This window comes from Stegodyphus dumicola, chromosome 7, assembly GCF_044657685.1.
Source record: "Stegodyphus dumicola isolate Sdum_Otavi_A_Nest chromosome 7, ASM4465768v1".
Lineage (NCBI taxonomy): Eukaryota > Metazoa > Arthropoda > Arachnida > Araneae > Eresidae > Stegodyphus > Stegodyphus dumicola.
This window is the reverse complement of record NC_140774.1, coordinates 45,213,910-45,230,153: the sequence shown is the minus strand read 5'-3', so window position 1 is coordinate 45,230,153 and position 16,244 is coordinate 45,213,910. Positions and strand designations below refer to the sequence as shown.

General features: G+C 32.3%; 1 protein-coding gene across 1 annotated transcript in view; it reads left to right on the top strand.

Moving 5' to 3' along the window:
• LOC118192153 (dual specificity calcium/calmodulin-dependent 3',5'-cyclic nucleotide phosphodiesterase 1-like) overlaps positions 1-16,244 on the top strand; it is a 621,234-nt gene that overhangs the window by 566,338 nt on the left and 38,652 nt on the right. Inside the window, exons 8-10 of the mRNA XM_085820151.1 lie at positions 847-987; positions 11,246-11,346; positions 15,436-15,561. Coding sequence (XP_085676277.1) covers positions 847-987; positions 11,246-11,346; positions 15,436-15,561 — 368 coding nt within the window. The remainder of the gene's footprint in view (positions 1-846; positions 988-11,245; positions 11,347-15,435; positions 15,562-16,244) is intronic.

The window sequence follows — 16,244 nt, the reverse complement described above, 5'->3', positions numbered from 1 at the left end:
GAAACTGAGATCACTGAGCCGGGTAACAGAGTGGATATATATATAAATATATTTATATACGTTTGGCGCGGCCGATTGCAACCAAAATACGAGGTGCACATCTACATGTTATAGTAGTCCTATATACAAAATTGCAACGTTCTGAGGCTACTCGTTTTTGAGTTATACGAGATACGTACGTACGTACATACGTTCGTACAGACGCCACGGAAAATTCTCTTAGAATTCATTTTTAAAGCAGTTTTATAATTTTTTGGAGGAAAACAGTATTTTATTCTGTCTTTACGTACAGATATCACGCAAAAACATCGTTAAATTGCATTCGATATCAGTCAACTTTTCGCGATTACAATACTTCCTTTTAACTTCGTACAAGGAAGTAAAAATGTAAATTGATTGAAAATTCAAAAGAATTATTGGGTGGCCTTATCCATTTTGTCAAGAGCAGAAATTAGTGATGCAATTTATCTGATTTCAACGGAGTGGATATTTAATCGTATTTTTAAATTAGCCTGAAGATTTGATTAATTTTGTTTTATTTATCATTTCTTAATTTAGTTACATACGCATCTCTATGGGAAAACATTAAGCGCACGTAAGGCTGAGCTATAGCTCGTTAGATAGTATGATTTCTTTGATAATGATTAGACTTTGCCGTCCCCTCCCTAAAGATGCCATTATTCTATGACTGCGTTATATATGGTTTTACCAACTGGCATGTAATTTTTATCAAACAGCGTTGGAACAGAAGATTTTTTGTATTAACATCGTGTTCCTATATTTAAAATAACGAAAAGAATGTATTTTGTAATAGTAACTTTGTATTTAAACTTTGTATTCTCTCAGATCTCTACGGCAGCTTTGGAGGGTTTCCTCATCCAGATCGAAATCGGTTACGAGAAGTTCAGAAACCCATACCACAACAACATGCACGCAGCTGATGTTACGCAGACCGTATCCTATCTCTTGTGTCAAGCGGGACTGGCGGTGAGTTTTAACATTTTGTCTTTTAAAAACTGAAAATTCTCCTCTCAGATGTAAATTCCCTGATTTTCAATTTTGTGTTAGCAGATGAATATTATTATTATTAAATACTTAACGTTTATGTTACAAATGATATCAATACTTGATTTATGTCACGCAAATATGTACTATTGTTTTTGGATAATTCTGACATTATCAAAACCATAGTATTTGGCTCATTTAAATGGATGCGTCAATTATACGAATTATGATCTTTTAAATGAAAAAAGCTTAACTTTTTTGATAAAAAAAAGGAACGGAGTTTTTATGTATTAGATCGCTTAAAAGAAAAAAAATTATATTTTAATAAATAACTAAAGGTTGATTTTTTTAATGGGGGGAAATTTGGATCAATCTTATAAGATCTTTATAAAGATATACAGGTACCTGGCAGCATGATGAGTGAGTGACATATTAATCGTTTAGTTGTAAACGTATTCCTGGCCGCTTAAGTAGACATTAAAATATCTATATATTATATAGATATAGACATAATATGGATAATACTAATAATACATTTATAAACATTATATAGATATTAATAGTCATGTCTGTGAATTAATTTCACGTTTCATTTCTACGGGTGCCTGGGCCAGAGGCCCTATCCCCATCTAAGTCCCGGTTCTTATTTCTAACCTTCAAAGGGATATTAGTCTCAAAACGGCATTTTGCACTGAATCACTTTAAGCGGCATATCACTTTTCAAATTGTTGCCACAAAATATTATCGTCTTGTATTATATTTAAATAAATTAAACAATAATGAATCTGCATGAATGTATGCATGTTTCTAGGTCTTAAAAATCAATGGTAATCAGAGCCATCAAATTTTGAATAACGTGGTCCTCCTCACGAACATGAGCACATGCAAGCCCGGATTTGTTTTATTATCTGTTTCATATTTTGTGAAAATTTAACGAATTTTTTATTAACAAACTCAACGATTTCAAAGCGAGCAATGATAACACGGTACGGGAAAAAATATTTTTATCTCCAGCGCGCAAGACTGTGTATCAGAAATTCTAAAGATATGCTGTTTTTAAGTATTTTGTGATTTTGCTGTTGAATCGAATTTTACGTGGCCTAAGTGCCAAGAACAGGACATTTAATAAATGAAGTAAACACACAAAACGTTAATAATAAAAAGACAAAATCAAAAGGTTTTGTAAAGCCATCTTAGTAAGAAAACTGAACATTGATATGATGAACTGAGAAAGACTGAAAACAACAGAAAAGAAGTGTATGCCAACACATCTTGCTTCATTGGGACTTCTAAACGTATACTGCTCTTAAAATTTTCGTAATTTTGCTATTGAATGGTATATGGCGTAATTGCGAAAAAAATTTTGCTTATTAGTAAACATAAAAAGTAAAAAAAAAAAAAATCGGTTAGCAGGAGTGAGTGTAACAATACACTGGTAGACTGCGAGCTTAGCGAGAGAGCAGAAAAACCTTAACAAAACCTTTTAGGCGACCTTTAAAATCTGAAATCTTTCAGATTTTTTTTTAAATATTTTATCCCAAATTCAGACCCCACTAATGGCCGAGCTTCTAAAAACTGCTAAATGCCAATAGTAGTTCTTTATTCCTGAACGGGTTGGCTGCATGATTAAGTTTCGTGGTATTCTCCTTTACACTCTTAGAGCGTCAGTAGTTATGGCTCGTAGTCGTGCTCTCAAAGGATGCCACCACTATGTGATAGAACAATAGATGACGTTCGAAAGAGGCAAAGTGTTTCTTTCTTGTGTTGTATTTTCATGTGAAACAAATCCCTTTCTCAATGAGCTTTTTTTTTTTTTAATTCATGCGTACCGTATTTCCAATCTTCTAATCTGAAGGAACAGGTTGTGCTGATTGCTGACCCTACAACGTTTTCCAAATTTTTTCTTGATCTTGTAACGTAAAGGCCAGTTTACACCTGTCCGAGCGACCCGCAGTGAGGCTCTCGCTACAACTTATCATGACAATGTAAACGCTCACTTCGCCCGAATAGAAACTTAGGGGAGATGAGTCAGCGATTCCGTTTCTACTTTGAACCAGTTGAAATTCTTTATCCGGGTAGTAACTCCGAGCAGCGTTCGCACAGGCCTCGTGCCCAATTTTTCCTCAATATTCTCGGCATTTCCGTCATATCGAAAATGCCGAGATGGAAAGATTATCTAACTATGGCATTTTTAATGCATATGCATCTTGTAAAGTATTATGAGATACTTCACTACCTGAATATTACGACCATTGTTTACTACTACCTAAATATAACGTGGATATAACTACTGATAAGAATGAATTTAGGGTTTTGATATTGAAGAAAAAAATTTAATCAAAAACAATTAAATTATATGTTATTCAACTACCCAATAAAATAACTGAAAGGGCAAAGATTTGATTTTATTGATATGAACTTCAAAAAACCAGTATTTATTAATGGCCAATTACACCTAATAAAATATAAACTAAAATTTTATTTATAGACTTTCTTTTCTATTTGAACAACAAATTAGATTTTATTTAAAAACGATCAGTCCGAAGTATTAAAAAAACAATCGCCGACAGAAAGCGTATGAGGCTATTATTAACATGTTAAAATTTGAGGGTATTGGAGAATTCAAGCAAAAGATTAGTGATTTTCGCTCAACCTCATACACGGAAAATGGCCTCAAACACTTCTGGAATAAATACGCTGATTGTACATTTTGGCACTCGGAATAAATATTGGAGAGAATTGTAGAGTCATCCTTCTCCAGAAAACAAAGCTCTATCTGCGTTTTAATTTTGCTGACTGAGCAGCTCGAAAGAACATTTTTTTTTTTTTTTTCCCTGGATAAGGGGAGTGATCGTTTCCAATAAAGCTGCAATTTATCCTTCACCCATTCTCATGAAATTTTTGTAACTTTGGATATCCTCACCCCGAAGTTCATTTAAAAGTGATTTAAATGCTCCCAATTCATCACGTCGAGCTACCCAGTCACGTTTTGATTTCCTTTTCTTCTTTCTTCCCCCCTAGAACATAAATTAATTCGTTGGAAACTGCTTTGCAAACTTCAAGCACAGCAACTTACACGTCGGTTATCCATTTTGCAAACAAACAGAAGCGAGGTGACAGTCCGGCTGTGATTGATGTAAACAATCTATCAGATTACAGGTCCGTTCACTCGGTTCGAGACGCTCGGACAAAGTCACTCGGAGAAGCGTAAACCGGCCTTAACCGATAAGGTCTTAATGCCATGTATTCTTATAGTTGGATATACCAAAATACCTTCGTGTGTTCACTTCGGTAAAGTATTTCCACATTTTCGTTTTAAGGGTTAGATTAAATCGTTCCACAACAGAAGCTTTTTAGTTGCATTATGTGTCGTGCAAAAGTGAATGTTTCTCTTTTTCAAAAAAAAAATTGTGAACTTGTTTGTTGGTAAACTCTTTCCCTGCATCTGTTTGTAAAGATTTGATTGTACAGATTTTATAGACACAGAGGTTTTATCTTAGCCTAAGCAGAGGGAGAGTAAAGAGATACCCCAAGTATATTACAGAGGGATAACTCAAGCTTATTTGAAAAGAATATCTATACAGGTCAACAAATACTTGTACCCATCATTAAAAGAGGGATTGCATATCCACTAAATCAGACTGAAATGACTGATGACTGTTTCTGCGAAATTTATGCCTCAAAGACTTGTACAAAGTATAAGAATCCTTGGTTTGAAACCATTTCTGTACGTCTTTTGTTTTCACTCGACCTTTTAAAGCACGATGTAAATCAGCAACACCCCGAAACTTGCAGGAGCCTGAAAATCCTGATACGTCTGATATAGAGCTGTGTTCATTGCAGCAGGTGCTGTGATTTAAGCGTAGACTGATATTCATTTATATATATTTCAAAATAACAGGAAAATAATACCTGAGTTTCTAATAACTCGCCTATATAATGCTACATAACATTTCAAAGGCTGGATAAGTAATGATACATTTTTTAAGAACTATACTATTTATATCCTATAAAATGAATAGGTTCGTACTAAATAAATATGCTTTTAGAAATATTTTAATTAGTTTCTATTAGTAAAATATACAGATAAAAATATTAGGTTACATGCATATACTAAGTCACTCAAAAGTAAGTAAAATTTTTTAAATAAAAATTTCTTGACACAAAAGAAAAACTATAAAATAATAATTAAAAAGCGTTATTTATTTTCTTTTCAAAAAGAACTGTTCAATAAATCTTAAAAAAAAATCAGTTTCTTTTCATACATACAAACTTTGAACATTAGTCAATACATCATTTACATTAATAACATCAAAAACGTCATCAGTAACAATTAGTTTACTAAAATTCATATTGCATTCATTTTGACAAATAAAGTCATTTGCTATCTCAGGTCAATTAACCGTCTGGTCAAAATAAATTTCACATTTTTCGGCACGACTTGTTGATAAGCATTAATTTTCTAGCTGATTGTTATAATTTTCTTGGAAACAAAAAATTTTCTGTGATTTTGTTAGAAATAAATTTTTAAATACATTTGAAAAATACAAGGAGTCCTGCAGCTCATGAAATCCATTTCGACTGTCTGGATCACCAGCATATTTACATTCAAAATGTGCATGACCAACCAACTGTTCTCACAAAATAGTTAAGAATTTTAGAAATAAAAGTTTCCTTCATGACGGCAGTCCCACCAGCGGCCGAGCGGTAAAGTCGCTGAACTCTGGTAGTTCGGTCCGAGGTTCAAATCCCGTGAACGGGCTGGATGCATGGCGTTTTCGTGGTTTTTTCCATGTGTAACGTGTATACGAGCCAGTTTCTCTAAGAAAATTCTCCACGAAGGCATGATAGGGCAAGGGGCCCCTCCCCTTAGGCCCCGTGCCATAATTAAATAAACCAAACCTTCATGACAACACCTATTTCGCTATATTTTGACTCCAGTTTAAGTAAATATTCTTTCCTCAACAGAACACGTTCCGGTGCAAATTTCAACCTAATTTTTTTTCTTTGAAACAATCTTTGTAGTGATATAATAATTTCGCCACTGATATTTTTCTTTCTAAACGCACATATCTTTCTTTACAATAAAAACATTGTCTAAGCCTTCAAAGGAAGCAAATGTATTTGCATGATCGCAGAATTATTTCAATACTAGTGGAAACAACGAAACTCCACCTTTGGTAGGATGCAGCAGATCATTGTCATCAGTCACATATTTCCGCACGTGAACACGAGTCACGCCTAAGAAACAAGATACAGTCACAAAAATATTCTCTCCGAGATTAAACGTATTCTTTGGCAAAGAATCAAGCTTAAGTAACGTTTCATCATTTGAAGCACTGCGAAAGGTTTTTGATGATAAACAGGAATTTGCAGCAAGATGTTTCATCATGAACAATAGTGTCACAAAGCAAACGCAGAATTGAAAAGCGTGGTAACAACTTCCTGAATTTAGCAAGAAATGAATTTTCGGAACAACCAGCAGCTGAAACTCAGCTTCGAACTCTTTATTTGATTGGTTTAGACGCGGTGAGGTCATCTTTCAGAGAATCTGATTGGTCCAGAGAAATAATTTGTACACCTAAGTGGACGCATATAAAAGCGGGATACTTCAGACGCCATTTTCGAAAATAACATGCTCAAACAAAAATGATGTCATTTCAAAAACGTTGCTTAAGTCGTTGGTACAAAAACAAAATATTGTTGTTGCCACAAAAAATAAAAACTTTGAAAAAATATTCTCGTTGCCAAAGTAAAAACGAAACTATGCATGACAGCATTCCATCTATGTTCCTTCCGGTTGTCACGTGAACAAGATGGAGGCGGCGACATTCATTCTTTACGTCATCTATTGTTCTATTACTTAATAGCGGTATCCTTTGAGCGAACGAGTACTAGCGCTTACTACTAGCGTCTTCCACGAAGGCACTCTTTTCCTTAAGTAGATATCTTGTATGCTTTGCAAATAAGTAAATCATTTCAACTTCAGTTTCCCAATTTGCATTGCATTGCAAAAAAGAATTTTTTTAATTTCTAATAAATAAGTTCTTTTAAAACAAATGCTTTCTGTATAATCATTAATCTCTCAAACGATTAAAGTGCGTGACTGATCTCTATCGAAAAAAATAATCTTTATCAAAGCTGAAAATATTTATTATTTCATTATTGTAATCTAAGTAAAAAATATTTCAGCAGTACATTAACGCTTAAAGCTTATCTGCAACGTGAAAAAATGAGTTCAAAGACTCGAAGCTCTTCTCTAGTAAATAATCTATCTAACCAGAAAACAAAATTTATTTCGAACATAAAAAACAAACTTCTTTTTTGTCAAATAGTTGTTGAGTTCGAAATTTTTTATCAAGAAAAAATTCGTCAAAAAAGTTTAATGATCATAGCGTTTAATCAATCGTGAATTAATTTCCTCTTATGCTAATGCCAGATACCCACCATTTTGGATCTCAATATTCATTTGAGTTTTCTCTCAACTCTGAAAATTGACGTTTGCATTGTTCAACTATAGGACCAAGTTGTTGCATTGTTCAACTATAGGACTTCAAAGGCTCTTGAAGCATATCAGACTTTAGATATCAGAGTTGTCTAAAATATAGATTATCCATTTGTCGCTTCCTGTGCCAAAGCGGCCAAACACGCGGCGCGGCAAAATCCTCACTCACTCACTATCAGTCACCTTGACAGAAATTTTGTCAGTCCAAATGGCGCAGAATCGTTAATTAATTTTCAGATTTCTAAAAATGCATTTTTGTGAGGGTAAAAACTTATTTTTCTTAATCATACTTCGATATTTTTATAACAACAGTTTTTAATCCCCGTTATAACATTGGTGGAATCAATGATCCACTTTTAGCATTTTTAATGCCACATATAGCACGGTGGAACTTTAATTATTCGTCTTGGGAACCTCGCTTACATAGTATTAATTACTGTAAAAATATAGTATTTAAAATATTCCCAAAACAGTCTGTACCCTTGACACGATAAATATTCTCTCACTTTCCTAGACAATTTCGAATAAACGATAAAATAAAATGTGGTATAGGACTTTTTTAATTCTTGCAGAACCTGAAAGGCATGTATAAGTACGTAGCCTTACGTTACAAGATAATTCTTAGTTATTTCAGCATTCTGTGCAGTTAGAATATAAGCACTCACTAAAAATCATGCTGTCTGTTGTTGTAACTTATCTTTTTTGTCTGACAGTAATATCAGATGACAAATTTTGTCTTTGCCAAGAGGCAAAGAACTATGCATGACATTAATCTTGGGCACTTTATAGGTGACAATGTAAATTTGCCCATCTCCGTCCCAATTTTAAGGAGAATTCTCAGAGATGGATATAAGGGTCTATCTCTCCTTTTCCACTGACATCTCAATAGAACTTTCGCCTCGAGAGTATTTTAAGTGTCCCCATACCGCAAAGGCGTTTTACACTCAATAAAATGTTAAGCAAGAGTTTCACGAAGTTATTATGGCTAAACAGGCAACATTTTCGTTTAATTCGAAGTAAAGAAAACATCCGAGAGAACTATTTGAAAAATCCTGAATAGATACTAACCGACAAAGAAATGTATACCTCTTCGGGATACGAATCCAGGTACCTTGAATACCTCTTCGGGATACGAATCCAGGTTCAAGGCAAGCTCCCTTTCCATCTTGTCAATAGGGGGGTTGCATACAATATCTAAATAATATACGCACTTTAATGTTATCAATGTTCTGTACAACCGAATTTACAATGAAGGTCTATAAGAAAGCTTGTTTTTGTAATTTTAATTCTCAGACAAGTACGATATTCTTCAGAACAATTGTTTAACCATTTATTCTAAATTCAGTGATAAATAGGTCATCTACTATAGCACAACATGATCTATTTTAAATTATGCTTTCTTGTTGTTCTATCTTTTTTTTATTTTTTTATTTACTTAATGTTTTTTTCTAGTGGATTTGCTGTGTTCGTTAGATTTGCTTAGTAGCTGATGAATATTTGGTACTGACAGTTCAAATAAATGACAAATAATCGAATTTTTCTGCATACGAGAGATTTATAATGGCATATCTTCTCGTCTATAAAATGTTTAATTAGAATGTTTAACTGCTATTAAAAAAAGAGCATAGTGGCACAAAAAAACGTTTTTTTAATAAGTCCGTCAAAATTAGGTTTGCTTTTGTCTCTTACCGCAGAGCTTATTTTGAACATTAATTCGATTTGATATTAGGTATGACTGGGAAGTATAAAATCAGAAGAAGAAAATATTTTTAAAAAGTCTTTCGTAAATTGCATTTAGTATTCTGATCTTCGTTATAAAAGATTTACACCCAGAGCAGGATTTACGTATAAACTACGCAAGCTATAGCTTAGGCACCCACCCACCCCCCAAAAAAAATCCTCTAGGTATCCGAAAATCCTATTTGTCACTGACATATAATATCTAGACTTATAAAGGCCTCATATCTCAAACATCTTAGGACCTTATCAAGTCTAAATCCGGCCCTGTATATACCATGCAACAAAATCTTAAATATCAGCATGCAAGTGAATGAAATTTTATTTAATAGCTAACAATCTTTCCTAATTCCCGCAGAATTAACTGAATTAGAAAATGTGATTAAATTATAATAAAAAAATATTAATTTCAGAAAATGTGAGGTATTTAGAGAATTAATTAATTAGTCTGACCATCGGTTCATCTATCTCTGCGAGCGAATGTGTCGACAAAGAAATTCCTCTACACTACAGCATACATTCGAACGAGAAACCTTTAAAAATCCAACAAACGACAGTGACTTCAGTAAGATAGTTTGGTTTTTATTAGAGTATGGCAAAGCACTCGAGGACTATCTGCCTTAACGAAGGGATGCCTTCGTGGAGGACTTTCTAAGGGAAACTGGCTCGTATACACGTTACACATGGGGAAAACCATCAGTAAGATAGAGTGAAGGAACAAAATATCAATGCTCAAACGCTACGTTAAAATCGAAATGAGCAAGATAAACCTTTACGTCACCAAAATGGATATAAAACCCAGCTCAAAGAAACTCATTCTCAACAAGGCGTAATCTGAAACCTGACTTCGAAACCATCGTGACATCATCTCGCCCCAACAGTATCTTTTACCTTTTAGTTTCTGATCTTTCCGATAAAATGAACACAGTCAATAATGAAGACCAAACATGGCTGAAACATTCAGTGTCTTAACATTTTTCAAATAGTTCTCTCGGATGTTTTCTTTACTTCGAATTAAACGAAAATGTTGCCTGTTTAGCCATAATAACTTTGTGAAACTCTTGCTTAACATTTTAATTGCTTTTTCAAAAGTCTACTTAAATAATATATAAAGCTATTTCACTTAAGAACCTAGTTACTCGAGGGAAAGGAATCTAAAATGTATTATATCTGTTATGGTGCATCAGTCATGTGTTAAAACTCGTGATTCGTCAAAAGACGAAGAATGGTAGTTGGAATATTTTAGCAAGAATCATAGTAAAATTTAAAGAATGCCATCAGACTACTTTTGCAGAGTTTATACATTTGTATAAATGTTCTAATTTATATAAATAACTGTGCGTATTTTTAATTTATTTTTATGTATTTTTTGTCGCTGCATAATATTTTTACTGTTCATTTATTGCACTTTTTCAGTTAATTTGTGTTTGTGTATAGCAATTACCCTAAAGGTCAGTGGTCCTAATCTCGTTATTGAACCATTGCACTAATTTTCAGATTAGTGCATATTATATTAAAGACCAGTCGGAAAAGTAAGCGGAAGTAAAATCAGATTGTAACTCTGTATCCGTCTCGTTATTAATTTTTCGTTTTTTGTTATGAAACAATTGCATTCTAAATATATTGCATGAATTATTGCTATTAACGTAAGTTAGAATAACTGATGGGAAAAGATATATATTGAAATTTTAGATCAGAGAGAAATATGTGGGTTAATTCAAATTTGTTTAAATATATCATTGATTCACTTGAATAATTTTTGTCACCGAATTTGACAAAACCTTCCCAAAGTTGCCAAATAGCGAGAAATTTTAGACTTGGCGAACGTTTCGGCATTTAATAGCTAAATAGTCTCTAGAAAAGACCCTTTTATTATGAAAATAAAACTTCATAAATGAATTGTTACTTATTGTAAATAGTTTTCTGTATTTGCTTTCAAGAAATTTAGCTGCATATTAGCAACTATTATTTTACTTTTTCATTTTCTTTATAATCTAGAATTGGTTGACAGATATTGAAATATTCGCTACTTTATTTGCCGCCATTATTCATGATTATGAGCACACTGGAACAACTAATTCATTCCACGTCATGTCAGGGTAAGTAATCTCTTTTTTACTAAAAGGCTAAAATAAGTAGCATTAAATTAAATAAAATTTCTAAATAGATGATTGTGCTAAGAATATTCTGTATATGTAAGCTTAATTTTTTAAATAAAAATTCGGTATTTTATACGTAAAATAGTTCCCTATTCGGTTATGTAAGACTAACAATATTATCTCTACATCAAAACACGTATTTTTTTTAGTAATAAATGCCAAACAAAGAATGGTATAACAGAAAAGCAGTCCGTGGTTGATTACGTGATGAAGGGGAAAGCATGGAACAGCTGTCTTCTTTTACGTGGGATACCTTTTGCCCGTCTTTCTTGCCAGACTTTTCAAGGATTCTCTCTTACTACCCGTTGCTTATTCCAGTTTTTATCATGAATATTTTTGTTAAAAATAATTTTTTTGAGATTATTTGTTTGATCTTTCTTTCTATTAATTAACCTTTCTATTAATTAAATAACTCTTCTAATAATAAAAAAAGCAAAATCTAACTACTAACAGAAATATTTTTTGGAATATTAATAGCAGTACGTTTGCACGTGTTTTTAGGGTTTTAAATAAACAATTTTATCAAATCCTATCCAAAGGAAAACTGGCATGATATGAAAATTTATTTTCTGTTAACCGATTTTTAGATTATCCGCGGTGGTTATGATCCCGTTTACCTCGGATAATCCAGGTTCTACTGCAGTAACACGAGTCCATCATAAGATATTCGAATATTATTAAGAGACATGCATTACATTTTTAAATGGATTAGATAGTTATAGTGATAACCAATGTCAAGATTGAGAAATAAGTTGAAAATCTTAATTATTTAAGAAGCAAATCTAAATCGTAATTATATTAATTAACTCTCATATATTAGGAGAGTTTTCAAAATTCTTTCATATTTGCCCCCATTCCCTTAGACTCTGAAAATAAAATGTTTACTTCTGCAAATTTTAAGAACCATATTAAAATGTTTCTATATTTTTTGCTTAGTTTATATATTAAAATTCGAAAGTTTGCCATTCAGTCATTTGAGAGTGTCATTTTGAATTCTCCTTTCTCTGGCAAATGGAATAAATATTTAGATATTATAACGCGCTTATCGCCTCTGGATCTGGCTAACATCATAAACTGGCTCAATCGCAATTAATATCTGTCTAATAAACTACTTATTTTCATATCCTTTTTTTTTCACATTATATCACCAGAATTGATTAAAATTTCTCTTTAGTTTAACATCAGATAATCCGCATTAATAATCTAAAAGATGAACTGTAATTATCATATTCTACTATGACAGATGAAAACTCCTTACTAATACTTGCAATGCTCTTAAAAACTTTTTATGGACTTTTATGTAAAAAGAAACCACATGCATTCCAAGCAATGTATTATAATAAGCATTATGATTAAAACACTATAAACACTTGATTAGAAGAAGTCTGTTATGTGATCATATTCTATCTTAAACAGATGTGGGACTTTTATCTCATTTATATTTATATTGAAAAAAAAACATGCGAAGATAAATTTATAAAAATGTAGAATAAAACTTTTCATTAAATTATCTACTATTTAATGGCTCTTGTAAATACTTCTAGGTTATAACGATTAATATTTGCATAATAAATCAATTACTTCAGTTCTTTCATCTTCACAGTGTATTTCAATTAATGGCAACATCATTTTTTTAAACTTTACACTACCCTCAAATACTCTAAATGGTAATAAAAAATATCAACACTAAATAATGTTTTCTAAGAATCCAGAGAAGTGGGTCTTAAAATTTTTATTTAAGTGGTGCTTTTGTTCCTGATTTATTTCGATAGTCTTGATAGAGAAAAAATCTGTGGACATTTTTGTTTCGGGAATTGAAATAAATTTCATATATACATTAAAATTAATTATAACTGTTTACATGTATTCGTTATATCGTGATTGTTTTTACATACTACAGATGCTCTTAAAAAAGAACGGAATTTTAACCATATAATTTCCCTGAATACAAAATACAATGCTGCATTTTCTGTATTTCATCCTGACATTTTCTCATTCTTAGAATGGAATAGTTTTGTCCTTTCTTACTAATTGTGGCTGACCGAATATATTTTACACCTGAAGCCCATAAGTGTGGCCAATTTACGTAATTGACACAATCATTTCTGACTTCGGCTGGCCACTTCAAGGTTTGACAGAGAGAAGTAGTCTCCTCTTAAGTAGATAGCCCTAGTGTGATTTGCCATAACCTAACAAAACCAACCTAATATAGGTTTACTGCGAAGATAATTAAGTAGCTACTAATGAAGCAAATACTTATTAGGAGGATAACCATTAGGTTTATCGACGCAGGAGACGTGAGAAATCTGCAGTGCCCTCGTCGAGATTCGAACAACAGACCCTCCAGTTGTTAGCCAGACATGCTATCCGGTTACACCACGAAGGCACCTGGTAAAGGGGAAGAAAATAACTTAAACATTTAATACTGATGTTCAGTGCAACATATGAAAATATTTAGTAAATAATAATAAAACTACTGTAATCAGAAAAAGGAGGGTTATTTGTTTTCTTAAAAGCTGTTTAAATTCTTAAACCAGGATATTTTTTAATTTAATTATTCTATTTTATTTAAATTTATTTTTTATATATATTCACACACCTGTTTAATTCACTTGCAGAGGAAGCATTTAATTTTTTTTTTTTTTTTTGTTTTTTTTTGTTTATGTTCTTTGATTTCAGCGACAAGAAATTTTAAAGATATCAATAGCTTCCAAAAGCGTTGAAACAATTTTATTTTAAAAATTAGTTCGATTTCAATAGAAAGTGTTACAATTATTTCTTTAAATCTTAAAAGTAATTTACTTAATTAATTTTTATACAAATTAAATGATAACTAATTTGTATAAATGTCTCGAATTTGAAATATTGGCTGAGGAATGGTTCATAAAGTTTTGCTCTTCGATAGAACGCAATTTCGTAGCTAACTGTAATGCAGCTAAAAATAGCGTATTAAAAATCTTCACCTTGAAAAGATTTAGGATATCTCAAGCAAACTTATAACAATGTCTTGTGCAAGTGGAAATGATGTTAAAATCATTTTCTTCTCTTTCATCCTTCGCATCCCCTCTTTCCATCTTAAGCAATATGTTATAATCACTGTTTGTTAACCAGATGCAAATACATACAAATTAGTCCTAATTTCAAAATTACTATATTCTTAAAATGCACTGCCTAACTAAAAACCCAAATCTCTTGATGCGGTGAACTTCTAAATTCTCTAAAACATTAAAACAATCTGCCTGCTGTTTTTGAATCTGAACAAGTTACACATGGGTTATTTTACCTTGAATAGATTTAGGATATCTGCAATAACATCTTAACAGTTCGTCGTGTAATTAGAAATAGCATTAAATATTTCATTTTACCTTCAGCAGATTTAGGATATCTGCATGACAATTTAATACGTAATTAAAAATAGTATTTAATATCTCATTTTGCCGTCCATAGATTTAGGATGTTTCAAGAAAACAGTCGTTCATGCAGCTAAAAAAATCATGTGATAATAAATCTCATTTTATCCAGAGCAGATTTAGGATCCTCTTCATGTCTATATATCATGCTAATAATTGGTAAGATGTTATGCAAAAACAAAAACAAAAACAAATAAAAGTTTGCTAAATTTGTTTCATAACTAAAACAGAATCTGTGCATTTCAACAAATTATTTAATTTTTTTTCGTTCATCAAGAACAGCACCTTCGCATATACATTGTCCTGAATATAAATGGTCGTAAAGGCACACATAATTAAACAAAACTGAAGGGGGAAACAACTGATGCGGTCATCAAATTGCGTTATTAACATTGATATTATTCAGGTTTAAGATATATTAAAGAAAAAATTCATTTTTATGCATTAAAGAACTGTTGTGTGTTTGCTTAACTTATGAGTTTGATTCATAAATTTTGATAAAAATTCTCCGGAGCTATTTCAGCATGTATTAGTTCTTTATCAAATTAAGCAGACGTTTCTTTTACCTAGCCTTTTATGATAATGGTATAAAAGAATTTCGGTTTCTTTTTCATAACAGATCAGAAACGGCTCTTCTGTATAATGACCGAGCAGTGTTGGAGAACTATCACGTGAGCCAGGCATTTCGTCTTTTGCGTGATGAAGAACACAACATCCTCAACAATTTAAGTAAAGAAGAATATAGGTAAGAATAAATATATTATTATAAAAAAAAAGCCTTTAATTGAATTTAATCTCAACATAAATGTAAATGCATTTTGATCCAAGCTGAAGACCCTGATTTACCATACTGATGGTACAAATACACACAGATGTAAACTTTTTAACCTCCATGCATAGCAGGTACCTTCACATCAAAAGGTCCATTCGCAAATCACACGTATGGAAAAACGAGCAATTAGAAGTATCTTGTTTTCCACAATCAGCAAAGAATTTAAAATACAAGCCTGAAACCTTTAAAGGAAAAACAGTTGATTTTTAAAAAGAACTGATCATATTAAAAACTACCTATATTATTCAGAAAGATGCAAAGATGAAAGGTCACTTCGAATTGTGCTTCGCATAATGATTAACTCTTAGGACCTCTCCGCCGGAAAACAGCCAGTTATATAAATATGTTGTTGTTGTTGTCGCGTCCATATTACACGGAACAATAGTTGGCAGAGCCTACTCCAGAGAGAGGTTGGACTTCTATTTTCCACCCCAATTCTGAAAGAGAGTACCGCGGAAGGTGGTTGGGGTCCCTCCTACCCCTCTAACCTTTTACCAAACCACACGAGAGGATTTTCGGCTCACTGCATATTTAGAGTGCCCCCATGCCGCATGGACGCCATACATTTACAAAACATTCATGTCTCCTTAGAGATT